The sequence below is a fragment of the Chanos chanos genome, chromosome 4 (genome assembly GCF_902362185.1).
Source record: "Chanos chanos chromosome 4, fChaCha1.1, whole genome shotgun sequence".
NCBI classification, from domain to species: Eukaryota; Metazoa; Chordata; class Actinopteri; order Gonorynchiformes; family Chanidae; genus Chanos; species Chanos chanos.
This window is the reverse complement of record NC_044498.1, coordinates 22977453-23001564: the sequence shown is the minus strand read 5'-3', so window position 1 is coordinate 23001564 and position 24112 is coordinate 22977453. Positions and strand designations below refer to the sequence as shown.

General features: G+C 42.0%; 2 protein-coding genes across 2 annotated transcripts in view; one reads left to right on the top strand and one right to left on the bottom strand.

Annotated features, from left to right (window-relative positions):
- Positions 1-10196, top strand: part of acvr2ab (activin A receptor type 2Ab) — a 32596-nt gene extending 22400 nt beyond the window's left edge. Inside the window, exons 5-11 of the mRNA XM_030771423.1 lie at positions 5286-5429; positions 5622-5765; positions 6438-6583; positions 7150-7264; positions 7854-7992; positions 8416-8546; positions 9370-10196. Of these exons, the coding sequence (XP_030627283.1) occupies positions 5286-5429; positions 5622-5765; positions 6438-6583; positions 7150-7264; positions 7854-7992; positions 8416-8546; positions 9370-9564 (1014 nt within the window). The 3' untranslated portion in view covers positions 9565-10196. The remainder of the gene's footprint in view (positions 1-5285; positions 5430-5621; positions 5766-6437; positions 6584-7149; positions 7265-7853; positions 7993-8415; positions 8547-9369) is intronic.
- Positions 10197-13046: 2850 nt separating this feature from the next.
- orc4 (origin recognition complex, subunit 4) lies at positions 13047-18372 on the bottom strand. The gene is made up of 14 exons (XM_030772590.1): positions 18290-18372; positions 17909-17974; positions 17376-17452; positions 16998-17088; positions 16609-16684; positions 16399-16484; positions 16208-16256; positions 15842-15993; positions 15308-15481; positions 15016-15102; positions 14523-14631; positions 14256-14351; positions 14096-14163; positions 13047-13268 (listed from the first exon to the last, which is right to left on the bottom strand). Exons 2-14 carry the CDS (start codon positions 17963-17965, stop codon positions 13086-13088), a joined length of 1305 nt encoding a protein of 434 aa, XP_030628450.1. The 5' UTR covers positions 17966-17974; positions 18290-18372; the 3' UTR covers positions 13047-13085.
- Positions 18373-24112: the final 5740 nt, after the last annotated feature.

The following is a 24112-nucleotide window of genomic DNA, read 5'->3' as shown; positions in this document are numbered from 1 at the left end:
CAGAAACAGAAAGAGAACGTGGGACTGACTGCCCTGTGTCTGTTGTGCTTATTTGAAAAGGACATTTGGACGGCCACAGTACTCTCGCACAAACACACAGTCTCACACACACACAGGCCATTTCAATGCTCAACCCCTCCACTGAGGATGTTTGATCGATAATGCAGTAGAATCTGCTGCTGATTGGCTGGGGGCGATTGATCTCTCACACAAGTTGTTTTGCCCGCTTCCGCCGTAATGGGCCCAGTCTTGTCCCGTCCATCCTGAGCAGCAACAGTTCTGTGCACGGCTGAATATTTTTAGATGCCGCTTTGAACTCCAAATTCAGATCACGTTTGTGAGTGTCACTGCTGTCATATGTGCCGCATGCACAACGGCATCAAGTTCCTCCACCGTGAGCATTAGCTTCCCGGTTTTTTTTTTTTCCATTTTGTTAATGTCTCATGCTTCATCAAGGAGCAATGATATGCTACGTGCCCGAGCCGGGTTTAGCGGTATAGTGTGTTTGCTATCTCTTTCTTAATTAACCTTACAATGGAGTGCAGTGAATAATGTGCGAAAGTGCATTACTCTCCTCCTCATGTCCCCCTGATCCACTTCTTTTTATTTATTTATTTATTTTAAATGTAGGGAGTGTGTAATTAATTACACGGACCATCGATCTCATCAGCCAGCCGGATGAGAATCTCTGTGTGTGTGTGTGGGGGGGGACGTGACTGATACGAACTCAAAGAGGATATGCCTGCCTTTGCCTCCCCATTTAACCACTACACTGCAATGGTTTTCACACAGTATCTGACCTTTCCTATACCGTCTTTTTCTTCTCTCTCTCTCTCTCTCTTTCTTTCTCACTTACCTGTCTCTCTCTCACTTCTTTTATTGTTTTTCTTTGTCTTCTTTCCACCCATCTCTCACTCTCTTTGGAAATATCCTCTTCTGTCTCTCTTGTACTCTTCTCCTCCCAGCCTCTCTCAAACTCCATCTCTGTGTGTTCCCCATGGCCCCAGTTCTTATCATGGCGCCTGTTTTTCATGGTCCAAAGTGAGAGCAAGGCTGCAGGAAGTGATTCAGTGGCTGGCTGCTCTATCAGAGAGGGAGAGAGAGAGAGAGAGAATTCCTCTTTTAACTAGGCTCATCCATCATCCAGAAGGAGCACCTTATCTGCCACCATTTCACTTGCTCTGGAAACAGTAATTTTCTTTTCTTTTTTTTTTTCTTTTTACTTCTTCCTTTCCTTCACTAGCACGCCTTTCATATAATGATAGAGGTAAGATAAGTTTAATTAACTCATAAACTCATTTTTTCCCACTCCACTCACTCCAGTGGAAGCCTGATGCAGGGCTCCAGACTTTTCAGTGGTTGTAGTGGTTACTGCAGTAGGTACAAACTGCATGGTATGATGACACACACATATACAAAGAAAGAAAATCTTCCCAGGTGTTGATGAACGTCAAGCATGTACATTGCACATAAAACCTCATGATGTGAGGAGTTTACCTATTACGACACCAAGTTTTCACAAACGTGTAGGCGTAATGTTAGAGCATGTATTGGCTTATTTGCCATATATTTATTGTTGTGCATTGAGTATAGGACAACGATTTGACGAAACAATTAAAGAAAGTAATTTCATTACTCTGAAAGTTGAAACTAGCGGCTAACTAAAACTAAAACTCTTCCCGTAACAGCTGCCTACAGTAAACACTGTAAACCTCATGTTCTGAATAACCTACTGTTTCCGACCCAGGCACTGAATCGAGCGCTGTATTTCGTTTTTGGGAATAACGAGTCAGTATTTCACTTCATGCCTACTTACGTAGCGACCGAGAGCAGTTTGTCTGTCGTTCTCCACTGGACTTCAGCGCGCTGAGAATGGTACAATCATTCCCGCCAGTGGAGGGAAGAAATGGCTCGATCACACAAGCAGTCAGTCACGAGGAAACACCCCACAGAAAATGCACACTTGAAAAACAGCAGGAAAATAGACTACGCGACGCTACGGTCTGTACTTCTAAGTTGTTAAGGATATGTTCCCACTCACGACGTTCAGCGACAAAAAGTACATACGTTGCCATCTGCATTGATGCGACCAATCAGAATTTTAGCTTGCGCAGGAAAGTAAAAGGGTTGCAAATGTGACCAAATTTGTTGCAGTCTGGAGCCCTGACTCATAACTCGTCAATTCGAAATTTTTTCGCCCTTTTTGCCCCTTTTTGAGTTAGTTCAAACACTGTCTTTTTTTTCTAAACAACTTTTATCATTTTTTTTGTCCGGTTCAGTTTTTTTCCTGGAATTTGGTTTGCATGGTTGTACGTGATGAGTCTGTTTTCCTTGTGTAAAAATGCTCTGATGTACTACAGATCAGCTTTATGCATGAATGCCAGTGGCAGTACTTGTGAGTAAATGTTTCCTCACGCATGTACATGCACCGTGACCAGTTTTCAGGGTTTTTTTTTTTCTTTTATCAGTTAACATGAAAGAAAGCCAGTTTCATTTTGCTCTGGTATTGAAGAATATGAAAAAGGTGTACACTTACGTGAACATTTAATCAAAAAAGACTCGTTTGTACAGAGAAACTTGCCTAAAGACCACTTGCATAATGTTATGTGGTGAATGGACCCAAACTACGCATTACATTACTCATCACGAGATTGTGTGGCTGTAATCAGGAAACCTGGGACTATGGTATTCATTCCAAACAACGTAATGGAGGTTTGAATTAAACAACTCTTGTGTTGGCCTGGCTTCCTCTGTTAATCTGTTTAAAAAGCATAGAAGCTCATAAATGTGTCCTCCATCATCCTGAAAGCCAGGACACCACATAGAATAGAAGAGAGAGAGAGAGAGAGAGAGAGAGAGATAGGAAGACATCAGATATTATTTGTTTCCTGTAGCTTGCTGACAGAGTGTAATGTCTCAGCCGTTCCCGTGAGCAGAAGCAGAGATCCAGTGACACGCTGGAGTTTCACTGCGCTCACACACTGCCGCACTGATGACTCCTGATGAGTGCCACTGAGGATGGACAGTCGCTAAGGCCATTTGACCCTGTGCACAAATGCACACACACACACACACACTTGGAGGCCAACATATTGAGCAGTTACAGCTCGCTTGTGCTCTCTCTGTCTCTCTCTCTCTCACTCACTCGCTCACTCACTCACTCACACACACACACACACACACACACACATATTTGAACACTTAAAGTGAACCACAATAACAGGTAAATGACGAGTTGGGAAACATTAGGAACATTAAGCCCCAAAGACACTAATGTTTGGGGTTTGACCTCTTCACCTCACATAGTTGTTCTATGCCCCATAATGAGACAACTGGTCATCTGTTTGCATAGATTGTCATTGTCATTAATTATAGTGACACAGCCTTTTTGGCCACTACGGCAGGGCCAGCTTTTCTTTTTGCTCTCTTTCCGTTCTCCGTTTCTTTCTGTTGTACTCCTCATTGCTTTCTCTTATGACAGAGAACAACAGTGAAGTAAAGTAAAACAGGTAATAAACAACAGCTGTTTTTGTTGTGTTGTTTTTTAGGGGGACAGGATGTTAGCTGAAGGTGCTTTGCATGATTCAGTCATTGTGTCTCAGGAGAGGGCTCCATTAAAAATAGTATAGTTTGCCATTCTGCTTTTAGCACGCAGCATCTGTTTAATTATTGAAAGCTGGTGGAAAAGTCAAGCGTAAGCATGTTGACTTTGTGCGGTTATAGGATTGACCCTGGCCAATGACAGAGCAAAGTGCTGTTAAATGAGATGCCACGTTCTAGCCCCCCCCCCCCCCCCCCCCCATCTCTCTCTCTCTCTCTCTCTCTCTCTCTCGCTCGCTCGCTCTCTTGCTCTCACTCTCTCTATCTTTCTCTCTCTGTCTCCCTCTCATGTTCTCTCTTTCTCTCTCTCTATCTCTCGCTCTTCATTCTTTTGCTGGTTCTTGTGTACCATGCTCCCTACGTGACATCAAGTCACACGCTGTTTTATGTTTTATATATTTATTTTTTTAAAACTGGATCATTCATTTTTCATATGCTTCCCTCCCTCTTTTTTTCCTTTTTCCTGTATCCCCCCTCCCTCCATGTCTCCCTCTCCCTCTCTCTCTCTCTCTCTCTCTCTCTCACATGGACGTGATTAGAGTAATCCTAAACGCCAGCTGACGTAACTCGTTTATATTTGGAAAGACTGCTCCCTCCTTTGTTTACCTGAGACTGGACCATCTCAAACTTCTCCTCTGTAAGGGGTCTGACACCAAAATGCCAAAGAATGCCCCAGAGAACTGCTTTCCCATAAACAAATACACTCCCACACACAGATAAGAAAAAGTGCACTCCAAAACCAGTCTCTTCTCTGCCTTCGCTTGCAGCACCTTAAAGGACTCTTTAGATGGGTCTTTAACATATATGTGTGTTTAAAAGTGAATAATTTCCTGTGAGGTGAATATCTCTGAGTGTTTGTACCTTCTCATGTGGAAGAGGAGAGAGTAGCTCTGATTTCTATAAGGGAGGAAATAGCTGCCTGTGATGTTTTTCAGAGAATCTTCAATTAAAAAAAAACAAACAAACAATAAAAAAAAAAAAAAACGAGCATTTGATATTGTCTCGCGATGACGCAGTACTGAGAAATAGTTGCACGAACTGAAAACATTCAGTCCTCCCAGTCTCCCCAATCTCCTCCTCCCCGCTCTCAGATGAAGCACTTGTCCACAACGACCTGGCTTTGACTTTGGCTTTCTTTTTTACTTGATCCAATCACGGTTTCCATGGATATTTCCAAGCTAAAGGTCTTGGGTATGCAGTAAGCTGCTGTAATCTTAATGAAATTGAATAAGGACCCAGAGAGCATCAGGGACACTGCGGGCTGGAGATCCAATAGAAGTTTCTAGACATTCAGGGCTGGCTCATTTATAGCAGGGCCAAAGCAACCTTGGGATGGTGAATAGAGAGGCGGCTTGATGGGGTGGACTGGAGAGGTGTATCATTCCATGTCTAGACCAAATGACCTTCTGACAGCATCCAGAGGAGCTTTTTGTTCTTTTCAATAGATCTCTTGGGCTCAACCTATAGTCTAAGCTCTCTTCACATCACCAGTGCCAAAAAGCGCAGCAAGCCCACCGACGCTATGAAAAATAAGTAGACACCATGGAAAAAAACAAACAAGTGAAGTGATGGGATTGCGTATTAAAGCCTGAGATGGAGCCGTTTTGTTGGCTGTAAGGAGAATTTTTACTTTTTTTCCCCAGGAGAAAGAACTCTTAATGATTCACTGTTCTCTCCCATTTTAGGACCCAGGGCCGACTCCACCATCTCCAATACTGGGACAGAAACCGCTGCAGTTACTGGAGATAAAAGCCAGGGGGCGCTTTGGCTGCGTGTGGAAGGCCCAGCTGCTTAACGAATACGTTGCTGTTAAGATTTTCCCTATACAGGTATCTGTCCTCAGTGCATATTGTATAGATTTACTTTTAATGCATCTCAGTTATGCTGAAGTGGTCGTAATGTGTTCTGTGAAACATATCGTCCATAGATGTTTAGTATTGGTGTATCTGTATGAGACAGCATTGTCATTGCATTGTCAGTTCTATAAAAGGGCGTGGGTGTGGGTGTGTGTCTATGGTCAGGATAAGCAATCATGGCAGAACGAATACGAGATCTACAGCATGAGCGGGATGAAACATGAGAATATTCTGCATTTCATTGGCGCTGAGAAGAGAGGAAACGGCATGGACGTGGAGCTTTGGCTCATCACTGCTTACCATGAGAAGGTATCACACACACACTCAGACATGCATGCATACACACACACACACACACACACACACACACACACAAACATACACTTTCTAGGTTTGTACAACAACAGTGTAGTCTGTCTCCTGAAAGAGCACCCTCCCTGTGATAGCATGAACGCATGATGGAGTAACTTAGAAGCAGTATTCTCCATCATTCTGAAGGCACACTGGAGAACCCTGCCAAACTAACTCTTTAGCAGTGCAGTTTGCCACTTTCAGCAGGGCTTAACACTCTTTGGTCAAAAAACAGCTTAAATAAATGGAAGGTTGACCTCAAATCAGTGAATTTAGGAGGTTAATTGATTTCAGTGCGTGTTGTGCACTGCAGAACTGATCATACTTCTCTTTGTGCTTCTAAGCACAGCGACGATGTCAGTCATCATCTCCCCTCTAACCCAACTGAAAGCAGGTTTATAAATCTGTGGATCAGGGCTTAATATGTCTCCTCTTTAGGTTACAGTGGAGAACATACCATCAGTGGAATGTGGCTCCATCTGCTCTGCTTAATTCCATGTGCCCCCTGGTGGCTGTTTTCTGAAACTGCAGCTTTTGTGTGAATGGCTGTAGTCAGCCTGGCTTGGTTAAGTGTGTGGGAGTGTGGGAGCAGTACTCATGACTGTATGTGTGTGTGTGTTTCCTGCGCAGGGCTCACTGACTGATTACCTGAAGGCTAATGTGGTGTCCTGGAATGAGCTGTGTCATATTGCCCAGACCATGGTCAGGGGATTGGCCTATCTCCATGAGGACATCCCAGGCCTGAAGGACGGACACAAGCCTGCTATCGCTCACAGGTGGGCTCCCATTGGCTCTTCACTGCCCATGTCTTCTGCTATTGGCTCTTCATATCCAAGGGCCTCCTCTTTTACTCTGCTCTCATTGGCTGGCCCATCTTTTCTTGCTCTGCCCTTGCTCAGAGCTTCTGTGGCCATGCGTGTGTGTGTGTGGGGGTGTGTGTGTGTGTGTGTGAGTGTGTCTGTGTGTGCATGCTGTATTTGTTGAGGTGTTTTATTTGGATTAGTCAGTGTGGACAGCCCTCTCTCCTCTGAGCTATGAGTTTTCATTGCACTAATGTTCTTTGACAGCACTTTTCATTATGAATGTTAAATTATGCTAACTTTTCCATTCCTCCTCCCCTCTGTCTCGTCACTACGCTCCCTCCAGTGTAATCAGAAGCTCTTTCCTTTTCAGTAGCTCTCTCTCTCTCATGCACACACTTACATATCTGTCTTCATTTTTGACCCCATCCCTTTCTTCTCAGCCTTGTTTGACTGCACCCCTTTCTTTCTTGCTCTCTGTTTCACGTGTATTCTGATTTACTCACTGATTGGCTTGCTCTCTGTCTTTTTTGCCTTTACAGAGATGTAAAGAGTAAGAATGTGCTACTGAAGAACAATCTGACTGCATGTGTAGCTGATTTTGGCCTTGCTCTTAAGTTTGAGGCTGGGAAGTCTGCTGGCGATACACATGGACAAGTGAGTCTTTTAAACACAACACGCACACTCACATACACATACACACACACACACACACACACACACACTCACTCTCTTGTGAAGTTGTTTTGAAATTTGCTGATTAAATATTAGACTACTGTAAGAGCTGTTTAGAATTATTTTGGATTCAGGGTGTTTTTGTGACTCATTTGTTTGTATGTGATAGTGTGTGGTGTATTTTCACTACAGCACTGTATAACTTAGCTGTACTGTAGTGTTGTCCTAGTTCTGCAGGACTTCAGCATTGAGGGTATCATTTGATTTTGGCTGACAGGTTGAACTGACTGGATTTGAAAGTGTTTTATGGTGTCACATTTGATTTTATGGAAGTCTCTACGTAGTATCATCCTCCACAGACAGTGTATACCTGACTCCTCTCTCCCTCTCTCTCCCCCTCTCTCTCTCTCTCTCTCTCCCCCTCTCTCTCCCCCTCTCTCTCCCCCTCTCTCTCCCCCTCTCTCTCTCTCTCTCTCTCCCCCTCTCTCTCTCTCTCTCCCCCTCTCCCCCCCCCCCCCTTCTCTCTCTCTCTCTCTCTCTCTCTCTCTCCCTCTCTCTCTCTCTCTCTCAGGTGGGAACGAGACGATACATGGCTCCGGAGGTGCTGGAGGGAGCAATAAATTTCCAGCGAGATGCTTTTCTGCGTATAGACATGTACGCTGTGGGCCTGGTGCTGTGGGAACTGGCCTCTCGCTGCACTGCTGCGGATGGTAAGAGCCGAGTGTCTGCCAGCCCTCTCACAGCCACACTCAAAGGCTCTGCTGGACAGCCACAGGGCTCCAGTTTCTCTCATGGACTCTAGTCACACTTTTTTTTTTTTTTTTTGAACACTTGAAACAGATGCATTACTGTGTTACTGCTCTTTTTAAGTTTCCCACAGCTGTGCGTGTATGTGAGCAAGCATATGTGTTTGTGTGTGCGCGTGCATGTGTGTGTGTTGGAGGCAGGATTAATCTCAAACGCTTGGAGGCAAAGCTGGCCTCATATGTAACATATTGGAATGCTTACTATGCTGAAAATGAGCTCACTGACCTCTACTTCACTCTGTGTTGACTAAGCATTGTTTTATGTGTGTGTGCGTGTATGTTTGTGTGTGTGTGTGTGTGTGTGGTGTGTGTGTGTGTGTGTGGCAGGGCCTGTTGATGAGTACACACTGCCGTTTGAGGAGGAGGTGGGGCAGCACCCCTCTTTGGAGGACATGCAGGAGGTGGTGGTCCATAAGAAACTGCGGCCTGTTCTGCGGGAATGCTGGCAGAAACATTCAGTGAGTTTCAGTGACATACACAAACACACACTCAATGTCTTACCAACACACATATTCACTGTCACACACACAAACACATACAGACTTCATTTATTTATACGCACACACACTCTTTCACACACATAAACACCTACAAACCTTATTTATTTACACACACACAAACACACACTCAATCTCCTACCAACACATGCACTCACTTTCACACACACATACAGGCTTCATTTATTTATACACACACGCACTTTCACACACATACACATACAGACTTCATTTATTTATACACACACACACTGTCACACACATAAACACATACAAACTTCATTTATTTACACACACATACTCTCTCTCTCTCTGTTTCACACACATAAACACATACAAACTTCATTTATTTACACACACACACACACACACAAACACACGCTCAATCTCCTACCAACACGTGCATTCACTATCACAAACACATACAGGCTTAATTTATTTACACACACACACACACACACACACCCCCAACACACACACAAAATCACTCAGCAACACATGAATTCTCTTTTAAACACACAAACACATAAATACTCAACACATGTACATACACATGAAGACACAAACACACACTGGCCAGTACATACATTCGCAGTTATATTCACAAACTCGTATGTTCACTATCACACAAAGACAAAAACATACAGACACAGGTGCATGCATGCCCACACGCACATACATACAAATACTTGTGTCACATCTTCTCAGGGTATGTTAGAGTTAAATCTAACTGAAAGATTTCTGTGTGTGTGTGTGTGTGTGTGTGTGTGTGTGTGTGTGTCAGGGCATGGCCATGCTATGTGAGACCATTGAGGAATGCTGGGATCATGAGGCAGAGGCTCGTCTATCTGCCGGCTGTGTTGAGGAACGCATCATCCAGATGCAGCGCCAGACCAACGTCATCGCCCCCGACGACATCGTCACCGTTGTCACCATGGTGACCAACGTGGATTTCCCGCCCAAGGAGTCCAGCCTATGATGGTCGCCCAAGCGAACTGGCTCAACAACCCTTCTGCCCCCTGCGGGACACAGTGACCTCCGGCTGACCTCAGTGAATGGATGACTCGTATGTTCTTCTCTTCGTGTGCACATAATCAGGAATATCCGTGCCACTGGACACTTCTCCTTTGGTGTGTGTGTGTGTGTATGTGTGTGCGTGCGCATATACGAGTTTGCGCGTGTGAAGAACTCCCCTCAGGAGCACGCTCTGGAAGTTTGACGAGGGGTGCAGTGGAACGCAGAGATTTAAAAGCAGACGGCACCGCCTCTGCCTCCCACCATCTCTTCACTCAGACCTTTCACACCCCAAACTGTGAGGAGGTGCTACCTTTTGTATAATGGGAGAAAGAGAGAGAGTGAAAAAGAAAAAGAAAAAAAAAAAAACACAAACTTCCTCAAGAAACAAAACACCTGTTCATTTTCTAAGAGAAGAGCGGAGAGGACTCTTAACAGAACTCCTTGTGGTTCATTTTTCAGTATGAAAAAAAGGGCAACCGGTTTTAAAACTGCATCTACTGTTTTTTTTTTTTTGTGTTCATATGAATTATTATTGTAATGCCAATAAGAAACAGCTTCTGAATGTTTAGTGGACTACTGCTGTACATTTTATCAACTGAGATAAAAAAAAAAAAAAAAGAACCCCCCCCCCCCCACACACAAACACTAAACAACAAAGTAATCAAGGTTATTTTGGGGAATAGTTTCCATGCATTGCATTAAAAAACACAACAAAAACAAGAAAAAAACAAACAAACAAAAAACCATAAACCTCTGTAAACCAGCTATACCTCAGTTTGTCATCGGACAAGAACTGCATTTGGCTCAACCCAACAGCAATCTCAGACAGACCCACCTTGTACAGACAGAGCTACAATAGCCCAGACAGGGACAGAGGAAAAGAGAAAAACAAAAAAAACAACAACAAAAAACAGAACAGAGTTGACAACAGCATTTGTGACAGAGTATGCCAATCAGTGAATGACCATGTTTCTGCCTTTGTCTTTCTGCCGAGCAGTTGAACTTTTCTTTCCTTTCTTTTTCGTTTGTATTTCACGCATTTGATCTCTTCTGTGCGTAAATTCTCATTTAGAGAAAGTAAAGTGATCGGGGGGAGGGGGGGTTGGTAAGTCTGTGCATCTAAAAAAAAGAGAGAGAGAGAAAGCACTTCCCTATTTATGTTTGCTGTGTTAAGAGTCTGTCTAACATGTAAGATATGTGCATGCCATTTTTCCTGTTTTTTTTTTCTCGTTTGTTTGTTTTTTATATATTTTTTTGACCCAGGTGTGAAGAGCTGAGTCCTGACACATACAAACACACACACACACACACCTTGTCCCATCCCAACACAGTGCTAACCTGCTGCTATCACTGAGAAAACACACACATACACAAGACACACACATACGCCCCTCAGGAAACCTGTCTCCCTCTCCATTCATCCTGGTGCCATGTGACCCGTCTCCTGGCTGCTAGTCCGTGTTCATGTGTGAGGGTGTGTACAGCTCACTAACACGCTCTCTCGTTCAGTCGTCAGGTTCTCTCTCTGGACTGACCCGGGTCAGTTTCAACAGACTTTGAATTTGTTCTTTTGCTGGATTTTTTTTTTCTTTTTACACACTGGTCTACTACTCCTGCTTCATCCAGAGCTAACACTATGACAGCTTTCAGGGAATACAACTATGCTTCTCTTAGTTACAGTAATATGCAACCAGACACGGTGCGACAGCAACTTTTACTCAACTGTAGCATTTTTGTATTGAATGATGTGGTCAGGTGACGCTTTTATTTATTTCCAGATAAACGCCTGAGCTAAAAAGGCTGGTGCCAACTCTACTCTGGTTAACACATAACTTCACTTCTACATACTGCAAACATTCGGGGGAGGACCAAACATGTGCAATACAGCTTAATAACCTCTCTGAATGTCTATGGTGGTCTTTGAGCAAGGTAAATTTGGTCAAAATAGTGACAACAACTCTGAACACACACACAAACAGTGCTCTGTGAATTTGTGCCTGTGTGTAGGTAAACAGATAGAAAACAGGTGGGTTTGTGGAGTGGATACTTAGCAATGCAGATCATCCCGCCCCCCCATCGCCATAGAGCTTTTTTTTCTTTTAGTACTCTGCTTTACAGTTCTGTCCGTGTCTGAGGCAACAGAGCCGAAATGGCTGGTGAGCAGGGGTGACGCGCTACCCTCTCACCATCAAAAACATGAACAGTTCTGGGTCTGTTTCTACTCCCCTCATTTTACCCCCACCCCACCCCCCAACCTTTCTTTGGGGAAAAGATGTCTTTATGAAAATGCACATTTATGTAAATATGAATGTTGTTTTTAGATTGTGAATATAGCATGAGGTTTATTATTTTCAAAGATATCACAAAGCAAAAAAAAAAAAAAAAAGTCCTTTATAAAGTGATTATTCCATAATAAGATTTTACCATTGTTTATTTTAAATTATGTGTATATGTATGTATATATATATATATACATATATATATACACACACTTATATAGATTGTATTAATTTATGACAGGCCTAAACCAAGTCACTTCTCCTTTTCCGTGATGATAATCAGACAGAATCATATAGAGGACATCAAAACTTCATAAATCCCTTTACCTCATAACATCATTCACAAGATCTGGGACAACATGGCAACGTCGATAAAAGCGTTGGTAGAAAATGTTCGCGGAAAGTTATGGTGGTTTCGACCAGCAGTCCCCCCCCCCCCCCCCCCCCCCCCCCACTTTTTTTGGGTTTTCTCTTTTCTACCAAGCGCATTACCTCTAAGAGCCAGGATGTTAATTCCCAGCCCTGAGGCACTGGTCAGGGCTTGTCTCTCTCTCTCTCCCCAGATGGATCTGCCAATCTCATGGCTTTTACGAGTGTTTCACACACAGAAAAAAAAAGAAAAACAGTTTTTGGTCGAGAAATGATTATCAATACTGTACAGATCAACTGTATGCTCTTACCCCTGAAATAAAGTATAGTGACTGCTCTCTCAGTGCTGCCTCCGGGTTCAGTGTACTCATTTACATGCCGTTAAAGGAGGTCTAACTGTCCTGCTTTACACATGGACAGGGGTCACCTGCTGTTAAAAAGCCACTGCACTGAGACCACACTGATAAGTCCTGTTAGATCCATGGCTGGGTTAACCTGGTTTCATAAAGACACTCTTTTTACAGCTTTAATGACTTTGTGCACCGCTGCTGGAAACGTCCTTCACACATCCTCTTGGCTACATTTACTATCCATGGTAGGAGCTATGAGTCAACTACTGTGTGTCAGACATATAGTGTATTAGAACATTCATTTTTGAAAAATACGTTTATTTAAATATTTTTGGGGCAAAAATAGAAGTTATGGTACATTGTATAAACTGGGACAAGGCTACAGATGTGGTGTGGATTGATTTGGAATGTGAAAGTAACGGGTGAAGTGAGTAGAAGCAGAGAGTTGTCTCTTCTGAACACAACACCAGTGCTGTGTGTGAGCGTCAGGCCAGGCTGGACACAGCCCACTGTTTGACATCTGTGGGGCACTGTGGGTATCTCTGTAGGGCCTCCATAATCTGGCCATGGTCCAGGAGCAATCTGACCAGCTGGTATTCTCTTTGAGTCTTACTGCTGGAGCCATCCACCAACTTAATCAGCTCCAACTGCAGAAGATGCTCAAACGCCTGAAAGAATACATTTCAGCTGCTATCATCACACTATTACCATATTTCCCGACTACTGACAGAGTACTGAATATCACCATTCCTGACTGAGTGTACTGAATATCACTCCACTACTGATACGGTGCTAAAGTTCACTCTTACACACACAGTACTGAACATCTCTCTCAGTTACTAAGTGCTCTACACATCAGTATTACGGACTGCCAGTACTGAATATCACTGTATCAATGACTACTGTACTCATTCTATTATAGAGTACTGCATATAACACTGACTGAAAGAAATGAACTTCACCCTTTTAATGACCAGGTACTGAACATCACCTTTTCTGACTAAGGGTACTGAGCATAAATATGCTTAATCAGTAATAGTCATCATCACCAACAGACTACTGAAAACAGCTGACTCTTGAGTACTGAAAATCAGTTATTACAGAGGACAAAACATCACCATTACTAATAGAGTTCTGGACCTCTATTACTGACTGAGACTACTGAACATCATCCTTTAAATGACTACAAATTATAATTAATGGTACAAATGGTAATTGTCTGTGAGAGAAAAATATAAAGTGAGTTATGCAAAAATACATGGCAGACTTCAACATTTATCAAGGTCAACACATCTCAAAACTGGTAGAGATTAAAAAAAAACAGAAGAGTAGTTGTGTGTAGTTATAACCACAAGATGGCAGCAAAGCCATTCTTCTCATCCTGACTTGATCTTCTTCTTAATCTCATGAGTGACAGGCCAAACTCAAGCACACTGAGGGCAAATAAGCAGCAATGGAAAAATATCACATCTCTGGTCACTTCGGAATGGCTTACCTTCAGAATGACGGGCTTCTCATAATTATGAACTGAATTGGATTTCCTTTGAATAAATTTCTTGTATTCTGCCACAGGAAGACCAACAAAAGATTGTTATTTCATATATCTGAGTAGACATGCACCATCATATCATTAATATGCTTAGATCTTTCCTCACCATTGTGAACCATCTGGAAGTTAAAAGGTTCACCATCATAGATGTCATTTAAGTGCTTCATAGAAATGATTAGGCACAACTCCAAAATGGACAGACCTGAGAGAAAGGGGAGGGGGCAGAAAGTTTAGCCACACAGCAGTGAATCACCGAACACCTTGCTATATCTACTATGTGAAGATCAAATAAAATGTTCAAAATGAGTATTTCATTAACATTTATTTCATAAAATCATTTTTGTAGAGGGTACAGTATGGTTGTAAGGCTGACCATGTAACATGTTTGCTTTGGCATCCACAGTGCACAAGCGACTGGCTTCCAACAGGTCAACCGCTCTGAGGGTAGGACTGGACACGTTTACACGGCTAAGAGCCAGCAACTAACACCCACACACACACACAATTCAACATTCAATATTACCATATCACAAAGAAACAAACTACCGTCTGTCTTAAGCACATACACACAATATAAAAATCATTTACTTAAATAGAACCACAAGACAAGGCCTGCTCTAATACTAAACCTAAATGACCACAAACATACAAGGATTGATGAATTACATTTAACAAATCTCTTTAAATGCTTTTCGAAAGCAAGGTGGGTAAATAATGTGGGTTTCTACTGCCCTTCTCATGTACATTAGAGTATCATTCCACAACACCATTTGACAAGTTTTTAATGGCTCCAAAAAAAATAAATAAATAAAGGTCAGCATGATATTGCTGAAAGGATACATTTTCCATGGTTTTTGACTTCTTACCAGCAGTAAGTGCAGCGAGCGGAAATCTTTGCTGGAGTTAAACTGTTTCTGTAAAATCTCTTCCACTGACTTGTCTTCACATAATTTCTAAATGAGAGAAAAAGATCTTGACACGCCGAGCCTTAACTAATGGTACATGCCTCAAAAATGCTACTTCACGTACAAGAAAAACATTTTTAGTAACCACAGAACAAAGAAAAACATGCTCTAGTGCTGGCCACATTAGTGCCCTGGCGTGTGTGTGTGTGTGTGTTTTTAATGCTCTGTACTGAGTTTGATGTGAGATTCTTACTGCCACGCTGTCGTTCCACTCCTGACCAAACCTGGCATCAGGGAAGTCCTGGGGAAGACTGAGTTGTGATCGCACATTGTCAAGATACTGTCCAAAAGTCAACGAACTGGCAACCAGAATCTGCCTGTGAGAGAATCTGGATTTGACCCGCTTCTCCAGGAGCTCCAGCACATCCTGACAACAGACAAGGTTTTAAGCTTTGACAAAAAATGGCCTTACATAGGAGAAATAAAAGCACTTGGTGGGAGATTTATCTTAAAGTCCACAGTCCACAAATTTCTTGTTCGCAAGTCAACAGCAAGAACAAAGTGACAGAACAATGAGGTTATCATTAGTAACGCTGTGTTGAGCTCTATTAACGTTATCACACTAGATGAGCAAAGCAGACTGTATATTTCTGGTCTTTTGACAGTTGTCATATTTGTACGTGTGGTCAGTATGGTTACTGCATTCCAGAACACTCTGTACTGTCTTATTCAACAATCCACAGTGAATAAACTGGAGGAGCAGCTGTGTTGTTGGAGGAGTCTGTACCAGCCGACATGTGAGGCCAACCACAGCCACGGGGGCTTGGGCAGACTGGGACACATCCAGCAAGTTGTAGAGTAGTGTCTGATTCTTATGATGGGCAAACAGGTCAAACTCATCCAGCACAAACAGCACAGGCTGACTGCTACCTCTGTCACCTAAAAGAAACAGAGAGAGAGCTCATCAAATAGGTACCTCATGTGTATATCTGTATATATTACATCATTATTTTGGGGTAAAATGTTTCTGAAAGAACTGAGTAAGAACTCAGAGCCACAGGCCACGGCTTAACTAACCAACATTCATATTCATATGAATAGGCTGAGCACATAATGATTAAGTCACTGCTACAGACCCTGAAAACTGCATTACCTTTCCTGAGTGCTTCAAGGAGGAAGCCCAGATTCTCTGCAAAACTGCCCTGAGAGAGAAAAATCACTGAGAATTTAAGTCTCTAAACACAATGTACCTCAAAACAATGACAAGTTGGAAAGAGGTTGTGAAGTTCATTCATTATTCTGTGTGTGAAAAGGAACACTAATACGATGCCACAGAACACTTACAAAAACTTTGTCACCCACAACGTTCTCAAGATTGAGCTGTCGTGTGATTTCTCTAAGTGCGATTCTGTCGTCAGTCTGCAGTAAGCCTGCCAAGGGAAGAGAAACATTAGAACAATAATGGTATGTCCAGAGATCCCAAACTGACCAATCAGCAACACAATAAAACAGCACTGACCAATCAGAAAATAGAAAAAAAAAAAACACACTAACCATTCAAATAAACCTGGAGCAAATTCTTCTGCACTTCGTTTATATCCATCAGCTCTCTCAAGACACAGCTAAGGAGCTAAAAGAGAGAATTTAGGAACTTTAAAATTTAACTGAACATGTCAATGTCTGAGAAGTAAAACTTACCAATATAACCAGTTACAAAATATAGAACAAAGCTCTCTCTCTCTCTTTTTTTTTTTTTTGAAGAAACACAACCAGATGTGTCAACAGTCTAGTAGTACCATTTTGCACGACGGAAACAGGTCTTTTTCATCATCTTCTTGTCTAATCCAAAACTACTCCTGTAGTGTATAAATGGTAACAAATGTCTTGTAGATTCACAATACCACCATACAGACAGTTCACGGCACACAGGTATCTGCTCGTACCATTGTTTTTCCAGTTCCTCTAGGTCCAACAATGAGGATTGAGTTACTCTCCCCATGCACAGCTGTCCTCTTCAGTAGCTCCAGCAGGTGCCTGTAACCACAAACTGAGACTCAGTTATTGCCGCCTGCTGTCACCGTCTCCACTCTGGCCTCGTAGTCAACCTGGTTCTCCCTAAGGCTATACAGCACAGGTGCAATGCACAGAGAACATGTGGCAGCCAGCCAAAGAAAGCCCCAACAACAACTAGTTTTGACATTGTGCTAAAATGCTTCTTTCAGTGTTTGTTTCGAGAAATTAACAGTAGTCATTGTTTGGAGAAGTTATGGTACAGAGATGATCCAAATGTAACGTGTAAATCGGTAACAGCCAGAACCTACTTGTACTGTGAGTCCAATCCCACTGGTTTCTCTGGAAGACCTTGATGACAAAATCGTTCCCGTAATATTCTCTGGACCTATACAAAGAAACAACTGACATAAATTACTGGAAGACGTCAAATGCAACAAATTCGTCTAACGCAGTAAGAATCGACTCAATGAAACGTGACCGTCATTAAATAAGTCTCAGCGGTCATTAAGTCGGAAAACAACTCCTATAGACCACCGTCTTCTATGAGAAAAAAAAAGCAATGAAGAGGCACCAACTAAAATACTCCTCCGCATACATTTTTAGCAGTAGAGCTGAGGCAATATCAGCACTGTTTCGTATTATTTTTCGACAAGTAATAAACCTTTACTACAAAGATTACAGGGCCCTTCAGGATGAATGCAACTAATTTAGTTAAAACTGCTGAAAACGTTAAACGAAATAATTTGTACAAGGGCATGTGCAGAGGCTTTGAAATACTGAAGTCTATGCGATTTCCCGTTAAAAACAAGGACCATGCAAATTGTTACCAAGGCTCACAAACCTGAGAGACACATTCTCCAGATGTCATGTGGGTTTCCCTCGACTTTCGCTTGCTCATGATACCTGACTGCAAGACAGGCGATAAGGCAAAACATGAGCCACGTTAATCCATGCATGTTGTAAATTACTAACCAGTTTCATAGTTAACCAGTTACCTCTGACATCCATAAAACAATGGTAAATTCTGGAGGCAAACTACCATTGGAACAACAGCTAAGAGTCATCATTGCTAACACGCATATTGTTCTGATCAATACATGCTATATGCTCTTTCATAGATTAAGCAACTCTACAGAATTTAAGCTCCTAGGCTGAAAAGCTACATAGCTAGTGTTCCGACTCTCTCCGCTGATTCATGGACGCAAGAATAGAAATAACGCACCTAAAGTCTTACGTTTTTGTGTTTCTTATCTAGTCTTCAAAACTTGAACTCAATGTAAGCGTATGTAGCTTCTAGGATATCCGTCGTCCACGCACACTTTCCGCGCCAGTTCAGCACTACCATAAGAAATAACAACGGCAAGGAAGTTTTCGCAATTTTCAAGAGCATTTATAAAAGAGACGTGCATCTCGCTGTACATCCGGGTTCCGTGGGGTAGCATTTACAATGAGGCTAAAGTTTGTATGGTACAGTTGCGTTAGGACCAGTTGGACGCCTGAATTCAGAATTTTTTGTATTGTATTGTTTTCTCTCTCTCTATCTCTCTCTCTCCTTTTTAATCTTTTTAACAGCTATTATTAGTATGTCTGCAGTATATCTTGTACATGTGCAAATCCGAGAAATGTACACATCTGACTTTTGATTGTACACTTAATTATTGAACGGTGAAATGTAATCCATTAATTATTAATCTCATTACAATTTGGTATTACTGACAGTTCTTCTGGCACAAACTGATAATAATGTTTCGCCAACACAGCTGTCATTTACAAGTTCTAGGTTTCCTCTTGACGCGACTACGTCTAGGGCATCATAAACCGATTATTTTAGGTTTTTAGAGGGCAGTTAGAGTATATAACCTAACGATTATGAAGAGCAAGTTAATGACATCTGAACACAACAACCCCCTATAGCCAACCACTTAAAGTGTAGTGCAGTCGAGTTACAGAAATAGGATAAGTTACTCTGTGCTAAGAATTCTAAAGGCCACATTTTCATAGAGAAACTGCTGTGGTGTTTTGTAACGATTTAACCACCCCAAATCCGTTATTAATTTTTGTCTCTTTTTCAGAGCTGCTGCTAATTTGCAAGTTTGTTAAGCTTGTGGGAGCTCTGTCATCAATGATCTTTATGTACTGTCAGACCCCGGTGCATGCTGGAACAAACCCTCTCCTCCGAGCTCCTCGCGGGGGCGCAGGCGCAATGCGAAGCTCCATCTTTCTATCCCAAGCCTAGAAAGAGCCAGCAAAGGCAGTTGATGGGGAGGCTTTTTATTTTTATTTTTAAAGGGACAGAACCGATTTATAACAAGCTCAAATGGACTCATTCTCAACCATTAGTCGCCGGAGAACTTAAAACAAACAGGAAATATGAGTGGGACGGTTGTTAGGAGATTAAATTAAGGAGAGGAATCCAAAAGCCTCTCCAGTCGCTGTCTCCTGCTCCCTTCGAGCTGCACTAGCTACCCTTTGCTAGCGTTAGCAACCCTCTCCCTGTATATCTGCCTTGGCTTGGCCCTGGTTGAAGACATTTCAGTGGACAGGGCTCTGAGATGAATTTAAGCAATCTCGAGTAAAAAACTTCGTTATTTTCTATGGTCACGTTACATCATCTCTTGCAACAGTAGGAGCTCAAGGTACGTATATGATTGACTCTTGACTTCTCATGATTTGTTTTGTTTTGTTTTACTCTCGTTTTTTTCTCTTGCTCCTATTGGGTCAGGCCACCCAGCTAGCTTGCCTATAAACGTTAGCCAGCTAGTTAGCTAAGTTAGCTGAGCGTTTGTATTTATTTGTTGTAGCCAGCTAGTGTCGGTGTCGACCACTTCGCCAGCAGTCAGTCTTATTGCCTTGTTTTTTTAGTTGCCTGTTTCAAATATGTTACCCATTTATTATATTATTCTTCGGTGAAATGGAAACGGAAGCCGTCGATTTCTTAGCTGCTTATATTTCTTGAAAAACAAGCAACATATTTATCTTTCTTCATCATGTTGGTTGGCAAGCTGAATTTAGAACTAGCTAGACAGGCTAACTAGCCAACGTTGGCTACTCAGCGAGAGTCGCTGCAACTTGGATAGCTCGTTGTATTAGCTTATCAGCTACCTGCCTTTTATGGTTAGCAACACATATGCAGCGAAAATTGTCAGTGTCATTTCTGGTTGTCGCTGTATGTATTCAGTACTCGTGATACTTGTAAGTGAACCGTAATTCGATTTTACTCACATGCTATCTTAACCAAACGTTTTATGCCATCTGGCTAGCTTAACGTTAAGTTGTGACTGTATATATAGCAGCGCTACGTACTGTTAGCTTGCAATCGTCTCTATTTTGCGACCAGTCAGACATCACTTAGCGAGCAGCAGTCTGTCCGTAGCAGTCGCTTAAACTGGATAGCTGGCTTGCTAGTTTCTTGCTAAATTTAACATTCTTTTCGTAAAAGTATTTCCCTCTTTATCATCAGTATTTTAAATAGTCGAATTAAGCAACTAACAAACGTGCAGTGTCATCGATTGTGCAGCTGTTGTCAAAAACATTTTAAATTGTAAGGAAAATGTTATTTAATCTGTGGCGCAGGACAGTTGGGTTTTTTCCGTAGCTGTCCAAGTGATTTTTGCATTGGTGCAATCCAGACCGACCTCCAGGACAGCTGTCTCTCAGTGAGAACCCTGCTGTATCCCAGACTGTGATCAGCTTGGCTTTAAGCTTCGAGGATTTGAATGAGAATCTCGTCTCCCTTATAAAGAAATTCTCTTAACGCTTGCATGTGTACGTGATCTTTTTTTGCTCTGCTGACAGGGGTTTTCAATGGCCTAAGCCTACAGAGTTGCACTAGCTCTGAATGCTGAATAAAAGTTTCAATATGCAGAGAAGGGTACGTTGAACATGTTTAAAAACTTATTGATATAAACTTGAAATTGTCCTGCTTTTCCACGCAGGGCCAAAAAACTCATTTATCTCCTCATGTCTCTGCCCCTCAGTGTTGCAATTTATTATAGACAGTATGACATGGCCGGAGCAATACAGTCTGATGTAGGTTTCTTTCATTGTTTCTTTTTCCATAATTGACATTTCAGTGATAGCATAGTTTCTCTGAAGCTGATCATTTTATTGTACTTGGGTGCAGTCAACAGTTGTTTTTTTGAGGCCTCATGATAGTCTTAGCATTTTAATCAGCTTTCTAAAAAAGAGCAATGTTGTTATGTTTCTGTTTGTTTTTCTGTATTGCCACATGCTTATTGTATGAGTAATTCTGTTGTAATGTACCACTGAACCCTTGGACTAACTCAGTGTAGCCCTTCTGAGTTACTGTATGCCTCTGAATGCTGCTGTATGTATGTTATTAATATTAAGATTGCTTTTGTGTCATTTCCTCTGCCTTGTATTACTACTTAATGACTGTGATCGCTTGCTTTTGCGTTGTCAAGAACCGTGACTTAACACCATGAGTTCACCACTTACAATGGATAATCCGTCGAATTTTTGTGTTAGTTGTAGAGTTCCTGAAATCAAAATAGAGCAGTGAGGAGTGTTGAAGCTTAATCTTGGGGTTTATCTGGCTGCATTTGCCTGAACCGTAGGTGCTAATTGAGAGTGAGGCCAAACACTACATCACCCTAATAGACTGATGGAATATGAGTGTCTGCTCTCTTGTACCTCAGCGATTAAAGCAGCACAGACAGAAATATTTTGAGTTCCAAGGTATTAACTCTACAAAATCTCACTCCCTTTTGCTGCAGCTTGCGTTTAACCAGTTTGTATTTAGTCTGGTGTGGTAAACCTAAAGGCACAGTACTGTGTGAGTGTTGAGAATGGATGACAGGTCTGTAGAGTTTGTCTGAGTGTGTTCCTTCTGCTCTACATATGGGCCAGTAGTGAGTCAGCAGCACAGGCAGGATTAGCCTGTGACATACAGCAGCCCTCTGACTCTGAAGGCCACCTTACAGCTTTGGTCAAAACTCTCTCTCTCTCGCTCTCGCTCTCACTCACACACGCACACTCAAATGTGCATACACAAATGCCCAACCTTGTCGTAAAACACATACTCTTTACATGTGTGTCCTCCATCCATTACACATGCATGTACACACACACACAAACATACCCATACATACTAACGCACACACACAGAGACTGGCCTGGTCATTTCTCTCTCGCACACATGAATGCTTGTCATCTCATACAGACACTGCTCACTGCATGTTTCGATCAGCTTTCCCAAGCACACAGACACACATGGCACTAAACATACTGCATCAGGATGCACAGTTCACTCTGTTTTGAAAATACAGTGGTGATGCTGATTCAGATTTTAACCCAAAACTACAAAACCAGAGCTTTCCTGTCCACTGAAATCCTATAGCATTAGCACACAGGACTCTCCCAGTGGCCTGTGGCTCTCTCTGATTTGGATATAATCTGCAGTGAGTGATTTAAAGGGCTTTAATTCATTACTGCTTTGAATGTCCATTCAGTGCTTAAACTATGGAGTGAAACTCTCAGTGTATGTTTCTGTCCGTTCCTAGTCTGTCTACGTCTACCTGTGTGGACTACTAATGTGTTCTGTATTGTGTGCTTGTGAATTAACTTGGCATGACCCAGCAATCTAATTAGATCTTAATGCATTTTTAGGGGTAGAAGTTAGTATTTATTTCCCTCATGACAGTGTTCATCGCTGTTTCTATAAACTTTACAGTGATTTCATAAAGTAGTCTTAGGTGACTGAGTTCAAAGTAGCCCCTGTACCAGCCCCTGAATTTGAACAAATTTTGATCAAAATCTCTAAAGCCCTATCAACACACTGGCTCAGTACTTGCCAAACTCTGTATTGAGTTACAGTTCTGATAGGTGATCGGAACACTCACATGTTATTAATGGAAATTTGAAACAAAGGAAATACAGTGGTCTTATTCGTTGTGATGGAGGAACCAGACAATGACTAATGAATAACAGGCAACTCATTATAAATTTAACACAAATGAGCCAAATAGTTTTTGATGTATCCCACTCAGCTGCACGAGATAATGTTGGTCTCTTTCACACTTCAGAGGCCAGGTGTTACAATAAACAATGTAATATTGTGACTGTTGGAAAAAACAAGCGACTCTTCATGCATACTGCTGGGCACAAAGCTGGTTTTTCCCCAGGAGACTGGTCTTGATAGTGAACGTGTTCTTTTTCTGAAGAAAGTTTGATACCTCCATAAAATAAGATTGTAATAACAGAAATAGCATGGCTTTAAGTCTCCCACAAAATATCATTATTAGACTCCCCTTTTTTTCCTTTTAACGTGAAAGCCTTAATCTGAAAGACTTTGTTTTCCAAAATATCCAGCACCAAAACCAATATCTATATTTCCTACTCACATACAATACATGGCCTTGGAATTAAAAACATTCATATTGGAAATGTTCCTTTTGCATTTACAATATATTCATGCAGAACAATGATGCTTTTATAGTAACCGTTGCCATATAGTTATTTTGAAAGGGCCGCAGCGGTATCAAACGCAAACCTCTGGGAGCAGCTTTAGCCCAGGACTTCCACAGGGCTTCACAAACGCAATGCTTGACTCAAAGGAAGCATTCCAGTTGTTCTGACTTCCCTTTGCTGTACTGTCCCCTAACAGTGACTGCGCTTACCTTTTTATAAGAGTACTAATGGCTTTACATCAATGAACTCAACTGTTAAGGCTTTAGGCATCACTAGTTTTCCCAGACATAGCCAGGACAAAAGTTATGCATTAACCGTGACAGAGGAGAATGAAAGTAGTGCTGAATGCATAGTTCATCCGTATGTGTGTAAAAGCACTAATGGTAGTAGTCTCATTCACATTTGGGTGTGTGTAAGAGTACTACTGGTAGTATGGTTGAATAGTACTGAATTTTTTCAATAGCACTGGCTGACTACCCTACTCACAAAGTCCAAAAGCATCAATGTGTTATCCAAAGGAAGTGTTGGTTATCGAGCCAAGATATTTTGAAGCTGTAGTATCCACTCCAATATTCCTCTGGGAAAACATCCTCTCTAAAACCACCTGCTCCATTTT